This window comes from Ictidomys tridecemlineatus, chromosome 1 (genome assembly GCF_052094955.1).
Source record: "Ictidomys tridecemlineatus isolate mIctTri1 chromosome 1, mIctTri1.hap1, whole genome shotgun sequence".
NCBI lineage: Eukaryota > Metazoa > Chordata > Mammalia > Rodentia > Sciuridae > Ictidomys > Ictidomys tridecemlineatus.
Genome location: NC_135477.1, coordinates 24,784,189 through 24,808,105, shown reverse-complemented (window position 1 = coordinate 24,808,105; position 23,917 = coordinate 24,784,189). Strand labels below are relative to the sequence as shown.

The 23,917-nt window shown below is 45.5% G+C and overlaps 1 protein-coding gene across 4 annotated transcripts; it reads left to right on the top strand.

Moving 5' to 3' along the window:
- The first annotated feature begins 5,278 nt into the window (after nucleotides 1-5,278).
- Slc68a1 (solute carrier family 68 member 1) lies at nucleotides 5,279-22,792 on the top strand. 4 transcript variants are annotated; one of them, XM_078019261.1, is made up of 10 exons: nucleotides 5,301-5,398; nucleotides 6,433-6,538; nucleotides 15,991-16,220; nucleotides 16,649-16,731; nucleotides 17,293-17,745; nucleotides 17,871-17,994; nucleotides 18,577-18,673; nucleotides 20,024-20,195; nucleotides 20,281-20,474; nucleotides 21,851-22,792. In XM_078019261.1, the coding sequence occupies exons 3-10, from the start codon at nucleotides 16,053-16,055 to the stop codon at nucleotides 22,111-22,113; spliced, it is 1,554 nt and encodes a 517-aa protein (XP_077875387.1). In that variant the 5' UTR covers nucleotides 5,301-5,398; nucleotides 6,433-6,538; nucleotides 15,991-16,052; the 3' UTR covers nucleotides 22,114-22,792. The 4 variants fall into 4 exon arrangements, with proteins under 4 accessions (XP_013217568.1, XP_005333677.1, XP_077875387.1 ...); XM_021731846.3 differs by having other exon boundaries at nucleotides 5,311-5,398; nucleotides 6,284-6,538; XM_013362114.4 differs by lacking the exon at nucleotides 6,433-6,538 and having other exon boundaries at nucleotides 5,279-5,398; nucleotides 17,551-17,745.
- Nucleotides 22,793-23,917: the final 1,125 nt, after the last annotated feature.

Sequence of the window (23,917 nt, the reverse complement as noted above, 5' to 3'; positions counted from 1 at the left end):
AAGAATAGAGTGATGACATGTGAGAAAGACTTGACCAGTCATTGCTGGCTTTGAAGATGGAATGGGCTCATGAGCAAGGAATGCAGGCAACCTCTTGAAACTGGAAAGGGTAGGAAAATAGATCCACCCAGACAGACTCAAGAAAGGAATACATTGGCTGGGGTTGTGGCTCAGCAGTAGAGCGCTCACCTAGCATGAGCAAGGCCCTGGGTTCGATCCTCAGCACCCCATAAAAATAAAATAAAGATATTATGTTCAACTACAACTAAATTTTTTTTTTAAAAAAGAAATGAATATGGGCTGGGGATGTGGCTCAAGCGGTAGCGTGCTCGCATGGCACGCGTGCGGCCCCAGGTTCGATCCTCAGCACCACACACAAACAAAGATGTTTTGTCAGCTGAAAACTAAAATAAACATTAAAAAAAATTCTCCTCTCTCTCTCTCTCTCTCTCTCTCTCTCTCTCTCTCTCTCTCTCTCTCTCTCAAAAAATAAATGAATACAGTCATGTCAACACCTTGATTTTAGCCAACAAGATAAATTTCAGACTTCCAGCCTCTAGAACTGTAAGCTAATAAATTTTTTTAAGCTGTTAAATTTGGTAATTTGTTTCAACAGCAATAGGAGACTAATATATAATACCCCACTCCAATTTGTATAACTTTCCCTCCCCTAAAATCCAAGGCTACACTTGGACTAACCTCAACCCAGCCTTGAGATCAGTAACAGTCCAGTGAGACTGGCCAGTTTTCCCACCTGTTCTCAATCGCCCAAGAGAATATAGTCATATTTTGGTGAGGAGTGGGGCACATGCATGACCAAGCTCAAGTAGAGCCTGGGATGGTGAGGAACCTGCATTTTAATTGTGGTCCCTACATTCCTGCTGAAGATTTCTACTGATCTGGGAAGGATGTTTTCAGGCAAAACAAGAAAAATAAGGATCAAGCTGTGAGTTTCTCAGTGAATCCTTCACCCTGATTCCAGTAACAGCCCCCTGATTTTTGGAGCCCCCACTGGTTCTCAGTCAAATGGTTCTGGTGGAGTTGGTTATTCTGTCCATAAGTTGTGGGTGATTTAGGACTAAGTGAATCATCCCTGCCATCCCGCTGGCCATAGTTTAGGCTGGCCAATATGAGCCAAACCCAGAGCTTTGTTCTTTTATTCCTTGGAGGAAAGTTCTTTCTTCCTGAACAGAAATCTGAAATAATGCATTCTGGGCCATGGTGGGAAGGCTTCCTGAGTGTGGAACCTAGATCAGAGAGGTAGGAAACTAGAGGAGCAGATAATTTCTTCAAATATAGTGTGTATCTATTTTTTGTAGTTACAGGGAATCCAATATGTTTCAAGGAATCAGGCAGTGATGTGGCCTGTGACACCCGAAGTCCCCTCCTAGTTTTCTCTGTGCTTGACAACCAGGAAGAGGAATAAGAGATAATCACAAGGTAAAAGTTTACATTGTTGAAATCAGAAGGCTAAGGGACCTCAGAATGTAACCATGGGGCATTAAATGCAACATGAAGGATACAAGGTCTATCCTTTTCTTCTTCCCCCCAAAGTTTCACATATTTACTAGCAAACCAACCCAACCACTACTACAAAAGCTTCATACCTAAAAAATAAAATTACATTCCCAGTTAAATATTCTCCACCGTCTAGACAGTGGTAACATTTTCAATTTGATGTGACAAGATGATCATGACCTTTATATATCATAACCTTTATACGCATAAACGTGTGCCATTTCTTGTGTAATTCCTTACAGACCTAACTTGGTTCTCCCCCAATGTCTCCTCTTGGAGCTGTACCTGGTTTTATTATCAGTGTTCATTCAAATACGTTGAAGAATGGAACAGTTTTGGTTTTGTTTCTGGCCAGGAATTACTTAATTCTAAATCTCATGAGAAGACACAATGAGGAACTGAGTCAAGTGCACACACCACAAGGCTGAAAAATCCAAGTTCTCTCATAGAAATTATCTCTTATCAGTCTTCCCCATTCCACCATTTCCCTACTGGACTCCCAGGGAGGGTTAAGAAAAGACTCAGGGTTTGCTTTGAAATAAAGGCATACACTAGCCAGAGATGGAAGGGCAGGGGAAATTCCCTTAGCAAATTTACAAGGGGCGTAGTGTGCCAAACCTACAATGAAGGCTGAAATTTAGCTCTCTGTCTTCATAGCCAGGAAAGCATAGAAGGAGGTGAGGGGTGGGGAGAGGGAAGAATTGATCATCTTTCTTCTAGTCATGAGGGCATTCTGGAAGAGGAGTTTCAGCAGTCACTTAAGTCTAAAAAGTGTGTGTGTGTGTCTGTCTATTTATCTGTCTCTAGGAGAGTATATAGGTTCAGTTTGACGTGACTGCAGCCATCTTGAGTTGTAACTGTCATGACTGCCCCAGAGTAGCCCTAGTTGACTTTTTCTGCACACCTCTCAGCAAAGTATAAACAAACAATTAGAGTGGTATGTGGAGCGTTACAACTGGACCAGGAGTATGCCTTATACTAGCTTAAGATAAACCAGTACATTATGCCTAGAATGAGGTCATCTTTGTTCTAACATTATATACATCCTTCCTTCTGACCCAAATTTCAGGAGTTCAACTGGTCTATTACTGACATTTCAGTCAATAAGTCCTTGAATAAACAACACTCTGAAATTCTATATCTATCTGTCTTTTTTAATCCTAGGGTACCTTGGGCCTGGGCCTCATATACTAGGACTGTGTTGTTTTGGAAAAGGGGGAAACAGAAGGTGAGAAGAGAGCTTATAGGAGTGGGCTTGGGGAGAAGGAGGGCAATAAGACAGCCTGGTGGATTATGTATGCTGGGAGGAGGTTCATGGAATCACTAGGGGTTCTACAGGATCTGGTTGAACAGGCTCTAGCCCCTGGACACAGGGCTTCTCTTGATACTGGAAATGGTATCAACAGTGACAATAAAAATGAAATAGGATCACATGAATATGGTTATACAAGCAAGGCTTTAAATGGTGTTTCTACTTCAGCAAGAAGGGGGATACAGCCCTAACTGAGAGTGTCAGGCTGGCTCAAACAAAGGACAAGATGTATAGATTTCACGGCATCTTCAGGGTAGACAGGGACCTGTCTTTTGATGTCATCACATGTAGAGGTGAGATTTTATTTGCGCTCTTCATCATGCTGCGCTATATGTCTTACTACCATCTTAAGTCTCTGTCTTGAGGTGTTTTTTTTTTTTACTATGCTAATAAAGTAAAAGTAACTGCACATTACTTTATTGACTGTTCTGCATAGTGTGCTTTACCCTCACTACTTGGAATTTGCCCCTTTTCATCTGGGAGAGTCCCTAAGATTATTTTCAGAACAGGGCAGACTATTGTCTCAGTGTGTTTGATTTTCATGAGCTTGTCTGGCTCTGGCTTCTTGGGATTTCTGCTGACTGCATAGTCTTAGAAGGCTGAGCTGGCTGCCCAGCCTCCCTTCTCCTGGGATGTTATCTGACTTCCATGGCCTTGAAGACTGATTTACTTTTTAACTCCTAGTTTTCTGGCATGCATGCTAACCCTGTAAGAGCTAGCTTAGCTGTCTGATTGTGTTGGACCATTTGCTACTCGTAAGACCTTTGCTATGTTGTCACAAAGGAAGAAGGGGACAATATTCCTGTTAGAAGGAGTTTGCTGAAAAGAATCAACAAAGGCATAGAATCAACAATGCACAAATGCTTATACCCCTGTTTCTCATTTAATGCTCACAAAATCTTGGTAAGGCATAAAACAGAGATTAACAAAAGGAAGGTCCCTTAGCAAAGTGATAGAGTTGGGCTGGGCATGGTGGTGCTGGCCTAAAATCCCAGCCACTGGAAGCAGGCAAATTTCAAGTTCAAGGCCAGTCTTGACCCAATCTTAAAACAAAAGGGCTGGGATTGTAGCTCAGTGGTTAAGCACCCTGGTTCAATCCCTCATACCAATAAATAATTATAAAAAAAATTAAAAGGACTGAGGATATAGCTTGATGATAAGTCACCCCTGGCTTCAATCTCCAGTAACTGCTCCCACAAAAAAAAAAAAAAAAAAGTGGAATACAGGACTGAGTCCTAGGTTCCCCAGAAGCCAAAGGCCATATTTTTTGATTTATATTCTATGGTAGGGAAATTGGAAAGGGCTGCAATGTGTGTTGTTTGTTTTCTTAGTAATCTATCTAGGTTTACAGAAGAAAGATCTGGAACACCCTCCGCAGACTAGAGGAAATCATATGGACTTGATATTGAGGTCCTAGACAGGGGTAGGAAGAGGAAAGACTCCTGCTCTAGGAATTAGGAGTGCTGGATTCTAGCTTGGCTGGGCCTCTTGCTTGTCCAAAAGTCACTGAATCCCTCTGAATCTCAATTTACTCATCTGTTAAAAGGAGATAATAGCATTTAGCTCCTAGGTATACTGTGACTCAACAGGAAAATGTATGTGGGATTCTTAGCACAGTTTAGGGTAGTAGTAAGAGCTCGGTATTCCTTGTTGTTGTTGTTATTATTATTATTATTATTATTATTAGGAGGAGGAGGAGGAGCAGGAGGAGGAAGCTTGTTGTGGTGACAAACACCTGTAATCTCAGTGACTCTGAAGGCTGGGGCAGGAGGATTGCAAATTCAAGGCCAGCCCCAGCAATTTAGTGAGACTCCGGCTCAAAAGAAAAACATAAAAAAGTTTGGGGGGGCTGGGGATGTGGCTCGAGTGTTGGCGCGCTTGTCTGGCATGCGTGCGGCCTGGTTCGATCCTCAGCACCACATACAAACAAAGATGTTGTGTCAGTCGAAAACTAAAAAAAAAAAAAAAATATTAAAAATTCTCTCTGTCTCTCTTTCTCTCTCTCACCTCTCTCTTTAAAAAAAAAAAAAAAAAAGTTTGGGGATGTAGCTCAGTGGTAAAGTGCCCCTGTGTTCAATCACCAGTACAAAGGAAAACAAAAACTAAAAATAGGGCCAGGGCTGTAGCTCAGTGGCAGAGCACCTGCCTAGTATGTGTGAGGCACTGGGTTCGATTCTCAGCACCACAGCTCAAGCTGGGCCTGTCCACCCTTGAGCGGCTCACAATCCAGCCTTAGGGGAGTCCCAGGTCGTGCCACTATCATCTCCAAACCCTCCTCGGCTGTGCATTCAGGCAGTGCATAATGCTTGAAGGAAGGTTCCCAGGTCTGTTTGCTAGTGTCCACTGTTTTTGGTCGCTCAGGGCAAGAGCCCAAGATAAACATGGCAGCTGCAGCCTCAGGCGTAAGTCACCTGCCAGAGCTGCGGTCCCCGGAGCTGCGCAGAGCCAATCGCTGGGCGGGGGCGGAGGGAGAGAGCCGGGAAGCCCCGGGCTTCGTGTGCGCAGGCGCACTGTCTCGCACCTGGCTTTCCGCAGCCTTGGAATTAGGCTTCGCCTACTAGGATTACGGTGAGGGGCCGGCGGGTGGTCTGGGCTCCCCGGCAGGCGTGGGTTGGACTTGAGGCCAGTCTGACACAAATGACAAGCCCAAGTGGGTAGGGAATGCTCTCTGCTCTGGGAGTCATGGAGACTGTTTTCGGGGGTTCCTTGAGGTGATTTGTGGATTTGGAGAGTTCTGGGTTCATGGCGGGAGAAGCTGGGTTTGAGGGTTAAGGCTGAAATCCATGCAGAAAGGCTTGGGGTGCAGGGGGAAGGGGATGCAAGGGGTCTGATAGCTCCCTGGGCATATGGGGTTGAGGGATGTCATGGGGCAGTCGAGGATCCATTCATTGACATGACTCTTAATCTGGTGGCGCAGAACCACTTCCGAGGATTAAAATATATGTATATATTTATTTATTTTTGTAGTTGTAGATGGACAGCATGATTTTATTTTATTTTTATGTGGTGCTGAGGACTGAACCCAGTGCCTTACACTTGCAAGGCAAACACTCTGCCCCGGAGATACAGCCCCAGCCCACTTGGGAGGCTTTTAAAAAAAAACATTAATGTGCCAGGCGTGGTGGCACACGCCTGTAATCCCAGCGACTCCGGAGGCTGAGGCAGGAGGATCGCTAATTCGAGGACCGCCTGGGCAATTTAACAAGATTCTTTCTCAGAATTTTAAAATAAAAAGGGCTGATGATGACAGTGATAGAGTACCCTTGGGTTTAAGCCCCAGTCCTGGAAAAAAAAAAAATTCAATAAGGGGACCCACCCTGAGAGATTCTGATTTTTATTGGTTTGAGGTAAGGCCTGATCCTGGGTATTTGCGAACGGCTCCACAGGTGATTTTAATGTGTACACGTGTTTCAGTGCAGTAATTGAGTAAAGGGTTGATCCTGAACTTCTCAGTTGCTTGGAAGGGTCTTGGGGTGAAGCCGCTGTTTCTCCAGTGCCTCCTGAGTTACCTGTGGGAGAGTGAGACGGAAGTCCCTTCCCCAGTGAGGTGAAAGTTCGTTTCTAGCCTGAGGAGGAGGATGGTACCATTCTTTTTGGAACAGAAGGTGCTGCCTCCCAGCAGTGCCCCTAAGACTGGACCCTGCTTTGGGAGACTGAGATGGAAGATGACTCCAGAGTTTGAAGCAGGAAACGGCAAACAATTCAGAGGTCAGCTGCTTATTGAGAAAATGGTCACACCTAATACTTGCTTTGTTTATAGTACCTTAAACTTTTATCTGTTCATTTGATACTCTGAGGACAAGCAGGGAATGGATTGTCTTGTCCATTTCACAGATGTGGGAGTAAACTCAGCTAGTTAGTGATAACATTCAGATCTGACCCTGGGCTCCTAACTCCAATTTTTGCTTTTTAGTAGCTTCTCACTTCTGCACTCAACTGCTTTCCTACAGTGTTTGGTCCTTCTGAGGGTATCTTATCACTCACCCTCTTTCTGATGCTCATCATTCCAGGGTCCAGTCTGGCATTCTTGGTTTCCTCCCCTGACTCCATGGGTATTCCTTGAGCTACAGCCCCAGCCCCGGCCTCACTATCTTAGCCAGACCCTGTCTCAAAAAATAAAAAGGGTTGAAGTTGTAGTTCAGTGGTGGAACACTTGCCTAGCATGTGTGGGGCCCTAGGTTCCATCCTCAGCACCTCATAAAACCAACTAAATAAAATAAAGGTATTGTATCCAATTACAACTGAAAAATATTTTTATTTTTATTTTTTATTTTTATTTTTTTTAAAGAGAGAGTGAGAGGAGAGAGAGAGAGAGAGAGAGAGAATTTTTAATATTTATTTTTTAGTTCTCGGCGGACACAACATCTTTGTTGGTATGTGGTGCTGAGGTTCGAACCCGGGCCGCACGCATGCCAGGCGAGCGCGCTACCGCTTGAGCCACATCCCCAGCCCAAATATTTTTATTTTATTTATTTATTTTAAAAATATTTTTTAGTTGCCAATGGATTTTTTAACTTTGTCTATTTATATGTGGTGCTGAGGATCGAACCCAGGGCCTCACACATGTTAGGCAGGCTACCACTGAACCACAACCCCAGCCCCTGAAAAATATTTTTAAAAAATGAAATAAAAAAATTAAAATCATAGGTTGGTTCAGAAATCAGGGACATCTGTTTGCATTTCTAGTTTTTTTTTTTTTTTTAAATCTCCTAGGAACCTGATGGGGTAAAGAGGGGAGAAAAAATGCTAGAGGGTTTCTTTCAAACAGATGTGATTCTGTCACCTCCCACCCCCAGTCAGTATCTCCTCTTCCACGATCCTCAGGATAGACTGTTGTGTGAGGGTTACAACAACCTTCCTTCCTGATCTGGCCCCATTTCTGCCTCCCTCCTCTGAGCTCTCTGCCCACATTGTTTCTGTTTTTCTTAGCATGGGGCTGTGCATTGATGAAAGCTTAATACTCTTTGCTAGTATAAATATTCCTCTTTCTGCCTATGTTGTTTTGTTTTAAATGTTTTATTCAGAGGGACACATCAAGCTTGCCTTTTTCTAATTCTCACAGCCAAGTGGAACAGCAAATTGGGGTACAGTAGGGTCTGGGGAATTTTCTCATGGTTGCTCTTTGAGGGCAGCAGGTGGATGCGCATATTGGCCTTTTAGGGGTAAGTAGACCTATCAGGCATTAACTGAGCACCTGTATGTGGTGAAGGAGCCTGGTAGAGGCAGAGGTAAAAATCAGGGGCTGGGCTCACTGGTCCTGCCTTTCAGGAGCTTGTGGGCTGGAGGAGGGTAAGGGAAGCATTTGCATGCTTGATACTGGGGACAGGTATCTGAAAAGAAGAGAGAATCCTGACTTAGTATACCTGGGAAGGTTTATGACACTGACCTGGGTCTTGGATGAGCAGGATTTGCTGAGATGGTAGAAGAAGGTACATAGTAAGGTGAGAAATGCTAAATTTAAATGACTAAAAAGTCAAAAAACATTTTGAGGCCTGGGGTTGTAGCTCAGTGGTAGAGCGCTTACCTAGCATGCGTGAGGCCCTGGGTTTGGTCCCCAGCACCACATAAAAATAAACAAATAAGGGCTAGGACTGTAGCTCAAGTGGCAAAGCACTTGCCTAGCATGTGTGAGGCACTGGGTTTAATCCTTAGCACCACATAAATATTAACAAAAAAGGCATTCTGTCCATCTACAACTACAAAAAAAATTTTAAAATAAAGATATTGTGTCCATCTACAGCTAAAAAAAAATTTAAAAAATAAACATTTTGAATCTTGGCTCCATTACCTAGTAGCTCTGTGACCCTGGGCCAGTTATTTAATCTTCAGAGCCTTGGTTTCTTCATCTATGAAATGTGGCTGGGAGTAGCAACAGAGCTGTAGGGATTCACGATGTGAAAGCCAGGCATCCTCTAAATGCCTGAGAAATGGTATGGAGTTATATCTAGGATATCATGGATGGAACGGACAGCATGAACAAAGGTGGAGGTGGTATTTAAATAAGAATATTGGGGATGGCAGATGAGAAAGGGATGTTCCGGGTACCAAGAGGCATCAGTGCTGGGTGCTGCAAAGACAACTTCAGTCATGGACTTATGGCGGGGGGTTGGGAGAGTCATTGACTCATCTTTTAAAAACCTGAAAATAAACTTCAGAGATAGGAAAAAAAATTAGTAATAGCTATCATTTATTGAGTATTGTATGTGCCAGGCATTTTGCTTGATGCTTTAGACTATTTAGATTGCTTTTGCATTTCAGCCACACAGCCAGCTGACAGGTTGGCATCAACATCCTACTGGTCCAGGGAGAGAGAGTAGGGTGTACCCAAGGCCACCAATTGGGACTATTCTTAGGGCAGGGATGGACTGTGGGACCTTCAGCAGACTTTGGTATAAGGTTTCAGTGGGGCGTGATGTTGGTTGCAGGTTACAGATGGCAGTTTATGCAGCTAGGCCAGCATGTGCTCCATGCTGCTCTTCCCTGGGAGAGGCAGGACTGCCTCTAATGTGGTGGTGAAGAGTGGGGAGGAGAGTAGGGAAGGCTTTGCTGATGGAGGAGTGGAATCTGGAAAAGAAACTGATGAAGACCCCCCTTGTGCCCCTCTCCCTTTCAAGGCTGATTCACCTGGACAGGTAGCTTTGCCTCCAGCTCAGACTTACGGTGGAGCTTTGTCTCTGGCATTTGTTGGATGTATTTCTGCTCTTTGCCTTTTTTGACTTTACCCTTTTTCCATCTTTTTCTCCAGTTCACTTACTTGTGTGAGGGACACGAGTATCAGGATATTCACCGACTCCTACCCTGATCTGTTATAAGAAACAGGTAGTTTCTGAGCATCAACCATGTGACAGGCATGATGCTCTGGGTTTTCTGGACATTAATTTAATCTTTTCTGTACTCCTATACAGACAGACTTTATGGCCCCATTTTGCATGTGAGGAAACCAAGGCTAAGCCAGGGAGACTTGTCTGAGGTTATACTTTTAGGAAGTGCAGTTGGAATTTGAACTGGGCCTTTCTGATGGCAAAAGTTATAGCCTTTCCATCTCACCATGCTTTGAGATTTTCTAACATCACTCCAGGGGGAATAGGGAGCCAGCTGGTGGAGGCTGAGGACCTTAAGTGTTCACCTCCAATGATAATGGCAGGATACTGGGCATCTGCTTATGAGTCAGCAGGCTTTACTCCTTTTTTTTTAAATATTTATTTTTTAGTTGTAGTTGGACACAATACCTTTATTTTATTTATTTATTTTTCTGTGGTGCTGAGGCTTGAACCCAGTGCCTTGCACATGCTAGGCAAGCACTCTACCATGAGCCAAAGCCCCAGCCCAGCTTCCTGCTTTTTGACAAAGGCTGTGGAGTTGAACAAGGGAGTTCTATGAAGCTCAGGGGGGGATCAGAGAGAGTGACCTAAGTTAAGGATAGTAATGGGGGTGTATGTTGTGTTTTATGGCCCCCATGTCATAACCCTTGAGGGGCATCTCATTTAATTCTTACCCATTCTTGTGTGGCAGGTCATGAGGCTTCCAGTTTATTGGTGGGTAGAGAGATCCACTAGCCATCACATCTCAAGTTTTGGTACTCACTATTTTGTGCTTAGTGCTTATAAGTATTTTCTCTTTGCCTCTTAACAACACCTTATGACTGAGGCACAGAGAGGTTAAGTAAATTGTTTCAGGTCATACAGGTAGTAAATAGTAGAGTCAAGACATTTGAGAACTCCAGTCATGTCTTCTCTCCATTCTCTTTGAAAAGCATTGCCAGGTACACGCCTTTAATCCCAGCAACCTGGGAGGCTGAGGCATTGAGGCCAGCCTCAGTATCTTTTTTTTTTCTTTTTTCTTTTTTTGTAGTTGTAGATGGATAAAATGCCTTTATTTTATTTGTTTATTTTTATATGGTGCTAAGGATTGAACTCAGTGCCTCACACATGCTAGGCAAGTGCTCTGTCACTGAGCTACAGACCTAGTCCCAGCCTCAGTATCTTAGCAAGACCTCAGGAACTCAGTAAGACTCTCTCTCGAAAAATAAAAAGCGGGGGCTGGGGATGTGGCTCAAGCGGTAGCGCGCTCGCCTGGCATGCGTGCAGCCCGGGTTCGATCCTCAGCACCACATACCAACAAAGATGTTGTGTCCGCCGAGAACTAAAAAATAAATATTAAAAAAAATTCTCTTTCTCTCTCTCTCTCTCTCCCCTCTCTCACTCTCTCTTTAAAAAAAGAAAAAGGGGGGCTGAAGTTGTGGCTCAGTGGTAGAGCGCTTGCCTAGCATGTGTGAGGCACAGGGCTCAATCCTCAGCACCACATAAAACTAAATACAATAAAGGTATTGTGTCCAATTACAACTAAAAAATATTTTTTTAAAAAGTAAAATAAAAAAATTAAAAGGGCCTAGGCTGGGTACAGTAGTGCACGCCTGTAATCCTAGTGGCCTGGGAGGATCACATGTTTAAAGCCAGCCTCAGCAATTTAGTGAGGCCCTGTCTCAAAAAATAAAAAGGGCTGGGGATGTAGCTCAGTGGTAAAGCGCCCTTAGGCTCAATTCCCACTACAAAAGAAAAAAGAAAAAAAAAGCAGTGTTGGAGGAAACTTAGGGTGATGAGTGATGGTGTCACAAGTGTACACATTATAACTTTCCTGACTGTACACTTTGAATATGTGCTTTTCTATATGTCGGTCACACCTCCATCTCTGAGGGAAAAAAGACAAGCATTTCCTCTGGGCTCACTTGCCCATCCTGCTGCTGTGGGTGAGGTAGGATCACTGTGGTCCAGTCCAGAGGAGATTCTCAAAGGGTTAGTGGTGGATTTCAGGTAGTTTTGACCACTTCTCCTCTTGGGTTCCCACCATGAGGCCAGTGGCTCATCAGCCAGAGGGAGCCTTTAAGGTTGAGGACAAGGACAGGTCCCTTGGAGGTGCTGCTGCTTCTCTTGGACCGGGGCCAAGGAAAAACAGATTTTGGCCCTCTGTGAGTGTGTGTGCATGGATACCTGAGCCATGGTCAGGCTTGGGCTGAGGGTAACAGGCTCTCTGAGGATCAGCCCTTTGGAGTCCTCTGGCTGCCACAACAAATTACATAAACTGGATGGCTTAAAGTAACCATTTATTCTGTCATGGTTCTGTACGGTAGAAATCTGAAGTCAGAGCATTAGCAGGGTCATATTATTCTTGGAGGCTCTAGGGAAGCACCTTTCCATCCCTCTTGTAGCTACTGGTGGTTGCTGGCAGTCCTCACATTCCTTGACTTGTAGCTGCATCACCGATTCCTGCCTCATCTTCACATGGCCAGCTTCTCTGTGTCCAGATTTCCCTTTCCTTGTAAGGACACCTGTCATTAGGCCCATCCTAATTCTGTATGACTTCATTTTAACCTGGTTACAACTGTACAAATACCATTCTCTAATATGAGCATATTCATAGGTTGGGGAGTTAAGATTTGAACATATGATTCACAACATAAAATTTGAGAGGAGGAAGCCTCTGTGGCTTCCCTCAAAGGGTCAGATAGGCACATGTGGGAATTATTTTTCTGAAAAGAAAACAGTAGCTTTGAGTCTAAAAGAAGAGACAAACTTAATGCCTTGCTGCTTAAAGAGTGTGGTTGCAGGTCTGGGGCTGTAGCTCAATGCCAGAGCGCTTGCCTACCATGTATGAGGCACTGGTTTTGAGCCTTAGCACTGCATAAAAATAAACAAATAAAATAAAGGTATGCTGTCCATACCCAACTACAAAAAAAAAAAAAATGTGGCCACAGACCAGCAGCAGCCTCACCTGGAAGTGTTAGAAAAGCAGAATCTCAGGTCCCTCCCCAGACCCACTAAGTCAGCATCTGTATTTTAACAAAGTCTCCAGTAATTAAAATCTTACTTTTATTTCCTTTTCCTCTCATGGTGGGTCTGGCTCTCAATCTTTGTGCATGAGTCAGTTATTCTCTCTCTCTCTCTCTCTCTCTCTCTCTCTCTCTCTCTCTCTCTCTCTATCTCTCTCTCTCTCCCCCCCTCTCTCCCTCTCTCCCTCTCTCCCTCTCTCCCTCTCTCCCTCTCCCCCTCTCTCCCCCTCTCTCCCTCCAGTGCTAGGGATTGAACACTAGGACCTTGTGCAGGCTAGGTAGGTGCCCTACACCCCCACTCCATGGTCTCTCTTTGCATGGTGTGTTCTTGCGTTTCTGTCCTCATGTACTGATGCAGCCCATTTGTGGGCCCTTTGTACACAGCTTGGAGTTTGCTAAGCCAGTCCCTTTGCTCATTCTTATTTATTTATTTGTTTATTTATTTATTTTTGTGGTGCTGGGGATTGATCCCAGGGCCTTGTGCATGCAAGGAAAGCACTCTACTAACTGAGCTATATCCTTAGCCCTCCTTTGCTCATTCTTGGGCTGTATCCTGCTTTTTTTTTAAAAAAAATTTATTTCTTAGATTTAGGTGGACACAATATCTTCATTTTACATTATGTGGTGCCGAGGATCGAACCCCGTGCCTTGTGCATGCTAGGCGAGCACTCTACCACTGAGCCAAACTTCAGCCCCTGTATCCTGCTTTTTGCTGTTTATAAATGTTGCCACTGTGAATATCTCTCTCCATATTCCTTTGTAGTTAGTTTGTTAGAATGGAATTTCTGGAATCAAGTGCATGAGCAGTGTGGACTCTTATATTATTTATTTTTTGTGATACTGGCAGTAGAACCCAGGGCTTTGTGCATGTTAGGCAAGCACTCTACCACTGAGCTATATCCCTGGCCCATATCTTTTTTTTTTTTTTTTTTTTTTTTTGGTACTGGGGATTGAACTCAGGGGTGCTTAACCACTGAGCCATATTCCCAGCCCTTTTAATTTTTTTTTTATTTTGAGACAGGGTCTCACTAAGTTGCTTAGGGCCTCACTGATTTGCTAAGGTTGGCTTTGAACTTGTGATTCTCCTGCCTTAGCTTCCAGAGTTGCTGGGATTACATCTTATCATTCTTATCACAGTGCAGACATGACACTGGGTTTCTTCCCTTCTCTCCAACAATGTATATGAGAACCTGATTTGGGAAGACAAATAGCAGAAAATGTTTTTATGTCAGATGGATCTGAGTGCAATATGTTACTTTTTTGCTGTGTGACATTGGTCAAGATACCATCTCTGAACTTGGGGTTGCTCTCCTATAAAATCATAATAATGCTATAAACTTTGTAGGTATTTTGTAAAGATAATAATTACACTATCATCCAGGCAAGGTGGTGCATTCCTGTAATCCCAGTGGCCTGGGAGGCTGAGGCAGGAGGATCTCAAGTTCAAAGCCAGCCTCAGCAACAGTGAGACACTAAGCAACTCAGTGAGACCCTGTCTCTAGATAAAAATACAAAATAAGGCTGGAAATGTGGCTCAGTGGTTGAGTGCCTCTGAGTTCAATCGTAATACCCTGCCCCCCGCAAAAAAAGCACTTTCTGTGAATCCTTAAATTCTTTTTTAAAAGCATTTTTAAATTTACTTTTTTAAAATTAACCCTTACATTATTTTGCAAAGTGGGTATAATCATCCCTTTTCTCATTTTACAGAAAAAGAAACAAAAACTTGGATTAAGGGCTGGGACATAGCTCAGTTGATAGAGTGCTTGCTTTGCATGCACAAGGTCCTGGGTTCGATCCCTAACACCAAAAAAACAAAAAACAAACAAAAAAACTTGGATTTCATTCCAAGTTAACTTATCTGAGGATGCACTGTAAGTACATTATGTGCCCAAGTCCCAGGCGGTCACGTCCAGACCGTTAAGGTTGCACAGTGTGGGTGTAAAAGATACTGAGCATCTAGCCCTAGCACACAGCCTACCCCAACACTTGTAGAGTGCCTGTCTTCTCTTCCCAGAGGCCTTATCAGTTTTGTTGAGTTACTTCCAGAGTAATGGTAACTTGGCATTGCTGTCCTCCACTAGTGATTCTCCATATTTGTTTTATGTATAAACTCTCTCCCACTGGAAATGAGTGTGTATGCATTTGGTACTAACAAAAAAGTGTGTGTGATTGAACCCCAGGGCCTTGCATGGCTAGGCAAGTTCTCTACCATTTTTTTTTTTTTTTCCTGAGACAGTGTCTCATTCAGTTTCCAGGCTGGACTTGAACTTGCAATTTATTTATTTGGTATTGGTAAGTGAATCCAGGGGCACTCAGTCACCGAGCCACATCCCCAGGTCCTTTTTTTTTTTTTTTTGTATTGGAGATTGAACTCGGGGGCACTCAACCACTGAGCTACATCCCCAGCCCTATTTTGTATTTTATTTAGAGACAGGGTCTCACTGAGTTGCTTAGCTCCTCACCTTTGCTGAGGCTGACTTTGAACTTGCGATCCTCCTGCCTCAGCCTCCCAAGCTGCCCCCAGCCCTTTTTTATGTTTTATTTAGAGCCAGGTCTCACTGAGTTGCTTAGGGCCTCACTAAGTTGTTGAGGCAGGCTTTGAATTTGTGATCCTTCTGCCTCAGCCTCCCAAGCCACTGGGATTATAGTTGTGCACCACCAAGTCCTGGCTGTAATACATTTTTTAATTTTTTTTACAGGGGTGGGGGGCTAATACTGGGGATTGAGCCCAGGTCCTTACACATGCTACACAGTACTCTGCCACAGAATTACACCCCAGCCTTGGCCTTTCACATGTAATTCTTTTGCCTTAGCCTTGCAAGTAGCTGGGATTACAGGTATGTGCTCCCACACTTGGCTGAAAATGAGTTTACATTTTTTAAAATTTTTTATTATTTTAGATGTTGATTGATGTTTATTTATTTACTTATATGTGATGCTGAGAATCGAACCCAGTGCCTCACCCATGCTAGTAAGCACTCTACCACTGAGCCACAACCCCAGCTCATTTAAATTCTATTTTTTTTGGGGGGGGGATTGAACCCAGGGCCTTGTGCATGCAAGGCAAGCACTCTACCAACTAAGCTATATCCCCAACCCCAATTTTTAAAAAAAAATTTTTTTTAGTTGTAGATGGACATAATACCTTTATTTTATTTATTTTTTTTAATGTGGTGCCAGGAATCAAACTCAGTGCCTCACCCATGCTGGGCAAGTGCTCTACCTCTGAGCCACAACCCCGGCCCTGAAAATGAGTTTTTAAAGGACTCAGAACACAGGGTTAGGAGCAGAGTAGTCTCTGATCATTGCTGCTAACTGGCTCTTTCTTTTCCAGGGACAAGAATGGGGAGACTGCTGGTAGCCATGAGCTCCTGGGGTTAAATCAGGCTGGTAGTCATGGGGCTGGGATGGCCCCAAGCCTGGTTATTGGGCCTGCCCACAGCTGTGGTCTATGGCTCCCTGGCCCTCTTCACCTCCATCCTGCACAATGTGTTCCTGCTCTACTATGTGGACACCTTTGTCTCAGTATACAAGATCAACAAAGTAGCCTTCTGGGTTGGAGAGGTAGGATCAGCACTGGGCAGTCAGCCTGGTGGGTGCATAGGCTGCTAGGTAGATGGCAGGTGCTGAGTCCCACCTATTCAGGGACATAAGGCAGGCCAGGTTGCCTACCAAGACTCAGCCAGAAAAGCTGGTGGAGGCTTTGATGACTTCTCAGTGGGGATTAGATTAGTTTCCTGGCTATTGTCATATATTCATTGTTCTTTACATTCATGTACAGTATAATCACACATGCTAATTTGTCATCTGGTTATACTTACTAGCTGGGCCCTGGATGAGGCATTGATAAGTGAGTGGCTGGGAGTGTGGGTCTGAGCAGAGGAACTGACCGCAAGGTCTGCAGGCAGCACAGCTGGGGCCATCTTTGAGGGGTGGGGAGTTCTGCTAGAAGCTGCCTGGACCCCACTGTGCCCATCTCCTTTTGCCTGTAGACCGTGTTTCTCCTCTGGAACAGCCTCAACGACCCCCTCTTCGGCTGGCTAAGTGACCGCCAGTTCCTCAGCTCTCAGCCCTGGTTTGTATTTGGGGATGGCTCAAAAGAGCTTCAGTTCCCACCTGTCTCTTGTCCTGGAGGACCCCTGCCTGCATTCGGGGTGGGGAAAGAAAGGCCAGTTCAAGTGTTGGATATGGATCCACTCCCTTCCCACGGGCCAGGGCAGGCTCTGTTCAAGTTGAAAAATTGGCTTTGCCTAACCCCTGCCTTGCTCACCAGGGAAGAGACTGACCCCGGCTTGGCTTATGTGGCTTCTCAGAACTCTGCGCAGCAAACACCCTATGCTGCTCCCATCAGATTGCCTTTCCTCATGCTTGGGCTCATCACTGCCCCCAAGCCTGAGAAGTGGGTACCCCATTGCCCTTTGGCCATCAACTGACAGACTAGAGGGGGGGCGGGTAGGGCAGAGGAAAGAGTGCACCCACTGGTAAGCTGTGCTTCCTAAGTTGGAGACTGGAGACTGGGTGCATCCTGATGTGTACCCTACATTTTAGGCCTCTGTCCCTCCTCCGAGGCCTGGACGGGAACTGGGGCCAGCCAAGGCCAAAAGGGCATTTCCCAACACCCTCCTCTCCCTGGCAGGTCTGGCGCCAGGCTCTCCTCAAGGGCTGTGGTGCTGGCACGGGTACGGGCGCTGGGCAGGCACGGGCCACTGCTGGCACTGTCCTTCCTGGCATTCTGGGTGCCTTGGGCCCCAGCTGGCCTACAGTTCTTGCTGTGCCTGTGCCTCTATGATGGCTTCCTGACACTCGTGGACCTTCACCATCATGCCTTGTTGGCCGACCTGGCACTCTCAGCCCACGACCGCACCCATCTCAACTTCTACTGCTCCCTCTTCAGTGCAGCTGGCTCCCTCTCTGTCTTTGCCTCCTACGCCTTTTGGAACAAGGAGGACTTCTCCTCCTTCCGCGCCTTCTGTGTGGCACTGGCTGCTGGCTCTGGGCTGGGCTTTCTGGGGGCCACGCAACTACTGAGGCGGCGGGTTGAAGTGGCTGGAAAGGACCCTGGGTGCTCAACCCTGGCCATGGATGGTGGGTGAGTGGCCATCAATGCTGGGATCCCAGGCTGATGCTGAGTCCTTTGGCTGATGGGTGGCTGCTCTAGGGTGGGAGCAGACTTTGGCCCAGCCCCAGCAGTTCTCAACTCCCCTCTGCCCATAGCCTGTATGGAGAGGAGCTGCTAGTGGGCAGTGAGGAAGTGGGCAGCATCACCTTGGGCCAATACCTCCGGCAGCTGGCACGCCACCAAAACTTCCTGTGGTTCGTGGGCATGGACCTGGTGCAGGTATTGGGAATGGTATCTTTCCCCCAGTGACTGGACTATCTCACACTCTAGTGGACAGGTGCCTCAGGAGTTGGGCATTTAGGAGAACTTGCTGGGCAATTTGGTGACAGGGACAAGGTTGGGATATTAAACCTGGGTCATAGCATTCTCTGAATGATTTCAGGTAGGTCTCATCCTCTCTGGGTAGCCTTGTCCTTACTTACAAAGTGAGGGCTGAAAGATTGTCTCCTATTGGGACTCTGTTATAATCTTTTTAAAACACCAAGTGCCACTCCTAAAACCCATGTAGTGTACAAATTAGCTACATTTAGAAACCAATTTTTTAAATGTCTTGAGACTTGTTTTACTAATGTGTTTTCAATTAAAAGAAAAACTTATTCCAATTATCATTTTATTATGTCTCTAACTTTTTGATAACCAACAGGAATGTGGCTTTAGATCTTTTTCTGGCATGTTCCATGTTTAGGGACTTGGGGACAGAAGCCAGTTCTCTACTGCTCTGAGGACCAGGAGACATGTGCTTCCCCTATTGGCTTATGGCCCTGCTGGGGTCACCCTCCTTACTGCCCTGTTGGCTTATAGGTGTTCCACTGCCACTTCAACAGCAACTTCTTCCCCCTCTTCCTGGAGCATCTGCTGTCAGACCACATCTCTCTCTCCACTGGCTCCTTCCTGTTGGGTGAGTGGGTGCCTCAGGCAGGCTAAGGATAGAGGCTGTACCCAGAGCCCCTAGCCCAGCTGCAGGCGTGGTCTAGCTGAGGGCCAGGTGGCAGAGGGCAGGGATGAATCTGCCAGGGCATTGCACCTTGGGGCCAGCTCTGTTTTCCTGAGGTGGTGGGTTTCCGGGAGGGACTGACGCACAGGCTAATCCTCTTGGTGATGGTGCCACCCAGAGGCGTTATGGTGCAGTGCAGTGGTTGCTTAGCAGTGAGGACTATATCTGATAAGCCTGGGTGTGTCTTGACCTTGTTCTCTCCCTGGATAGTCTTCAGTATGTCATTTTTTGGGGCCTCCCTTTCTCGCTTGTAAAGTAAGGAGAAATCCTGGATGTGTGGGCTCCATATCCGTGGACTCAACCAACCCACAGATTAAAAATATTCAGGAAAAAAAATTGTATCTGCATTAAACATATAGTCTTGTTTTCTTGTCATTAGCCTCTAAACAATATAGTTTATATCAACATGTATCAAATAGTATGACAATTTATATTTATATAGTAAATAGTATGACAATTATTTATATGACATGTATATGGTATTAGGTATTATAAGTAATAAGAGATAATTTAAAGTGTGTATGTGGGATGTGACTAAATCAGATGCAAATACTATGTCATTTTATATAAAAGACTTAAAAATCTATGGATTTTGTTTTCCCTGGGTTATCCTGGAATCAGTCTCCTGAGGATACCAAGGGACAACTCTTATTTACTTTAAAGGCTTGGGAAGATTAGATATAAACATGTGGTGTGGTACACACTTATAATCTCAGCTACTCCAGAGACTGAGGCAGCAGGATCACAAGTTCAAAGCCAGCCTGGTCAACTTAGCCAGACCTTATCTCAAAATAAAATTTCAAAGGGCTGGGAAAGCCAGACATATTTGCATGTCTGTAATTCAGGCAACTCTGGAGGCTGAGACAGGAGGATTGCAAGTTCAAAGCTAGCCTCAGCAACTTAGTGAGACCATGTTTCAAAATTTTTATAAAGGATTGTAAATATAGCTCAGCATCCTTGGATTCAATCCCCAGTACCAAAAAAAAAAAAAAAAAAAAAAAGAAAGGGAAAGAAAAAAAGAAAGGGCTAGGGAAGTAGTTCAGTGGTATTAAATTTCCCTGTATATGCAAAGCCCTGGGTTTAATCCCCAGTACCAAAAAGAAAAATTAAAAAGTGTGTGACACTCTTAGCACAGAGCCCAGCACATTGTTAGTGTGCAATTGATGCAAAGTCTGATTCTTAGAGTTACAATGTCAATCACTGCTGAGGCTATGGCAGTGCCCCTGACAAGACAAGGCCCTCTTCCTTCCCCAGGTGTCTCCTATGTCGCTCCCCATCTCAACAACCTCTACTTCCTGCCCCTGTGTCAGCGCTGGGGTGTCTACGCAGTAGTGCGGGGTCTCTTTCTGCTCAAGCTGGGCCTTAGCCTGCTCATGCTGGTGGCTGGCCCAGACCATCCTGGCCTGCTCTGCTTCTTCATCGCCAGGTATGCTTCTGCTCGAACTCATCCCCACCCCCACCCCCATCCCTTTATCCCACCTTTCACCCTTGCCTACTCCCTCTGCTGGCAGTAACCGTGTTTTCACTGAGGGCACCTGCAAGCTGTTGACCCTGGTGGTCACTGACCTGGTGGATGAGGACCTGGTGCTGAACCATCGTAAACAGGCGGCCTCAGCGCTTCTCTTTGGCATGGTTGCCCTGGTGACGAAACCAGGCCAGACCTTTGCCCCACTGCTGGGCACCTGGCTGCTCTGCTTCTATACAGGTGAGGCTCCACAGGTACAGCTTACCTGGAACACCACCTGACAATCTTGTGAGGAAGAGAAAATGGCCACTTGCTAGGCCTGGTCTATCCTGGGCTGCTAACCAGGATAGCCTTTCCCACACAGGTAGAGGAACTTGGTCTCAGATTCATTTATTCTTTCATTAATTTGTTCATCCATTCAGTGAGTATAGAACACCTACTCTATGTGCTGGGGAGATCACAATGAGTAACAGACAAGGTCTTTGTTATCACAGAGCTTATACTCTGATTGGGAGCAGGGTGTTGGCAATAAACAACAAACAAGAATGTATCAAATAATGGAATGTCGTAGTAAAATAGATGGGGAAAGATGAGACCCTATGGCTGAGAAGCCGCTAAATATGGCTATACAAGGCCTCTCCTTGAAGGTGACCCTCAGGATGTGAACTGAATGGCAAGGTTTGGTCAAGAAAAGGTCTCAGTGAATAATAGGCAGAGGGGATGGCAAATGTGCAATTGATGCAAACTCTGATTCTGAGAGTTACAATGTGTATCAGGAGATTTGGAGAGAACTTTGTATGGGGTTTGGATTTTATTTATTGCACAGGGAAGATATTGGGAGAGTTACAAGCTGTGCAGTGATGTGGTCTGATTTTGTTTGTTTATTTATTTATTTATTTTACGGTAGTATGGATTGAACTCAGGACCTCTCATGCCCAGGAAAGTATTCTACCACTGAGCTATACCTCCCAGCTCTTTTATTTTTTGTGGTGCTTAAGGTTGAATCCATGGCCTTGTGCATATAAAGGCAAGCACTCCACCAACTGAGCTTTATCCCTAGCCCCTCCCAGCTCTTTTTTAAAATTCCTATTTTGAGACAGGGTCTCACTAAGCTGCCTAGGCTAGCCTTGAACTTGTGATCCTCCAGCCCTACTCCCCACCCCACCAGCCAGTAGTTGGGAATCCAGGAATGGATCACCATGCCTGCTCTGATGGATGTTTTGGAAAGTTCACTATGGCTATTTTATGGGAGGACAGATTGGATCATAGGGAAGCCAGAGTGGGAATAGCAGGAGGATAATTGGAAGAGTGTGACAGAGGCAATGGAGTGTTTGAGCCAGTGTGGTGGCAGGTGGGATGCATTTTGGAGTTGGGGGAGACAAAGACTGGGTATGGAGAGTGATGAAGTTAACTAAGGAATTGAGGCAGGCCTGCAGGATTTGGCCTGAATTATTGGGTAGATGGTGGTATCATTCACAAAAAGGGAAGATTGGGAGGAGCAGGTTTACGGGAGGCATCAAGAGTTGTGGTTTGGGACACATGACATTTGAAATGTCACTCCATGGACTTTGGAAAGGAACTGTTGACCATATACTTTCTATGCTCTCTTGTCCTAGGTCATGATCTTTTCCAACAGCCTCCAATGACCCCTGTTGGGAGTGCCCAGCCCTGGCCAGAGCCACCAGCTCCAGCCCCAGCACAGGCCCCCACGCTCCGCCAGGGCTGCTTCTACCTGCTGGTGCTGGTACCTATCACTTGTGCACTGCTACAGCTCTTCACCTGGTCCCAGTTCACACTGCACGGGAGGCGCCTGCACATGGTCAAGGCCCAGCGCCAGAATTTGGCACAGGTCCAAACCCTGGACATTAAGACAGTGTGAGAGGTGCAGTAAGGCTACCCTGTTGAGGACACTGCCCCAGTCAGGGAGCAGGAGCCACTTTTGCCAGTGTCCTGCTAGTGCACCTTCTTTGGGTGCAGCATAGAGGAGATGGCAGATGGGAGCTCCTGGAACTTAGCTAGGAATGTCATTGAAGTCTTTTCCTCCCTAGCTGTCTGGCTCAGTTTGAGCAAGGGCTGGGCTCAGAGACATGGTTCCTCTGTGGGGCAGGAGGAAAGAGGACCAGAAAGGATAGGGCTACATGTGGTGACTGCCATGGGGCATGGAGGCCCAGCCTTCTGTCAGCTAGGGCTGCCTACTCTAGCGGGCTTAAGAACCACTTTTGATAACACAACTACTCCCTTTTGCCTAGTCAAGGGAAGCCTACTCTAAGTGCCACTTGCCACTGCCTCCTAGTGTTTTTTTTCAGAGTTCTTCTTTAGCTGTTTGAAGTAGCATGTTCCCTCTGCTGCAGGACTCTCCCATCAATATACCTCTGGAGAAGCTCATTTTGTTACAGATTGATTAAAGCCAGTCATTCCTACTTCTTAGGTCCATGTGAGAGAGGGAGAGGGAGGGAAAGAGAGCTGGATTGGTGGGAATGGGAGTGGGAATCCTATTCCTCACTCAACAGGTAAAACACCCGAAGAGGATTTTCCTAAATAAAAGGTGGCTATCTGCATCAGACTTGCTGGGGTGCAGGGACAAGAATGCAGATTGCTGGTTTCATGGGTACTGGAGGCCAAAGTGACTTTCAGGCCTGGAGTCAGCCATCCCAGTGTATTTCACAGGCACTGCTGCTAGACATGGTCATCAAACAGGAGTCTCTATTGGGTCAGAAGTTCTCAGCCTGGGGACCATCTGGGCTTCAAAAAGTATCAAATTCTGACTTATTTGGGCTTGAATATGACCTGAGTAGTATTAAGATTTCAAAAACCTCTGTAGATGATTTTTCTTGTGACTGGGATTGAAAACCATTGTTCTGGGCCAGCATGTCTCCAGATAGCAAGTTGTGTCCTAGGGGCAAAACTGACTCCAACTGGGACTTATTGCTTAAGGCCAGAGATTTTGAGGATCTGCTCAGGGATCAAAAGGTAGGCTCTAGGGCTGTATTGCTTGGGAATACACCCCAGCTAATAAATGGGAGAACTTTGGGAAGTTGCTTCATGGATCATAAAAATACATATACTTTGTAGGGTTATTGGGAAGATTAAATGGCTAAGCACCTGACAATTTTTCTGCCAGGTATGGGTTCAAATGGGAAAAAAATGATTAATCAGAATATCCGAGTGTGGACCACGATAAGCTCCCAGACTTTACATGAAAGTCTGGAAAACCTCTGACTTAAGGGATGTCAAGAGCTACTCATCATTTATATAGCTACTCCATCATTTATAATAGAGCCTCACCCATGGCTTTGGTGCGTACACAGGAGTTAGACCCTTGGTTTTTAAACGAAGGCTTTGGTGTGAACATCCTTTTTTCTTTTTTGGTACTGGAGATTGAACTCAGAGGTACTTTACCACTGGGCTACAACCCCAGTCCTTTTTCTTTTTTGAGGGTCTGACTAAGTTGCTAAGGCTGGCCTTCAACTTGTGATCTTCCCACCCGAGCCTCCTGGGTTGTTAGGATCATAGGCAGCTAAACACTGTTTTCATCTACCTGACAGGCTGAGGGTTTGGCTGCAGTCTTTCCATATTCAGTTATGCCTGCTAGAGGACAGACTAGGCCTGGTCACTGCCTCAGATTCAGAGACTGCAGCTTCTCCCTCTTCCTACCCAACACTGGCCACAGACAAGAGGCCCAG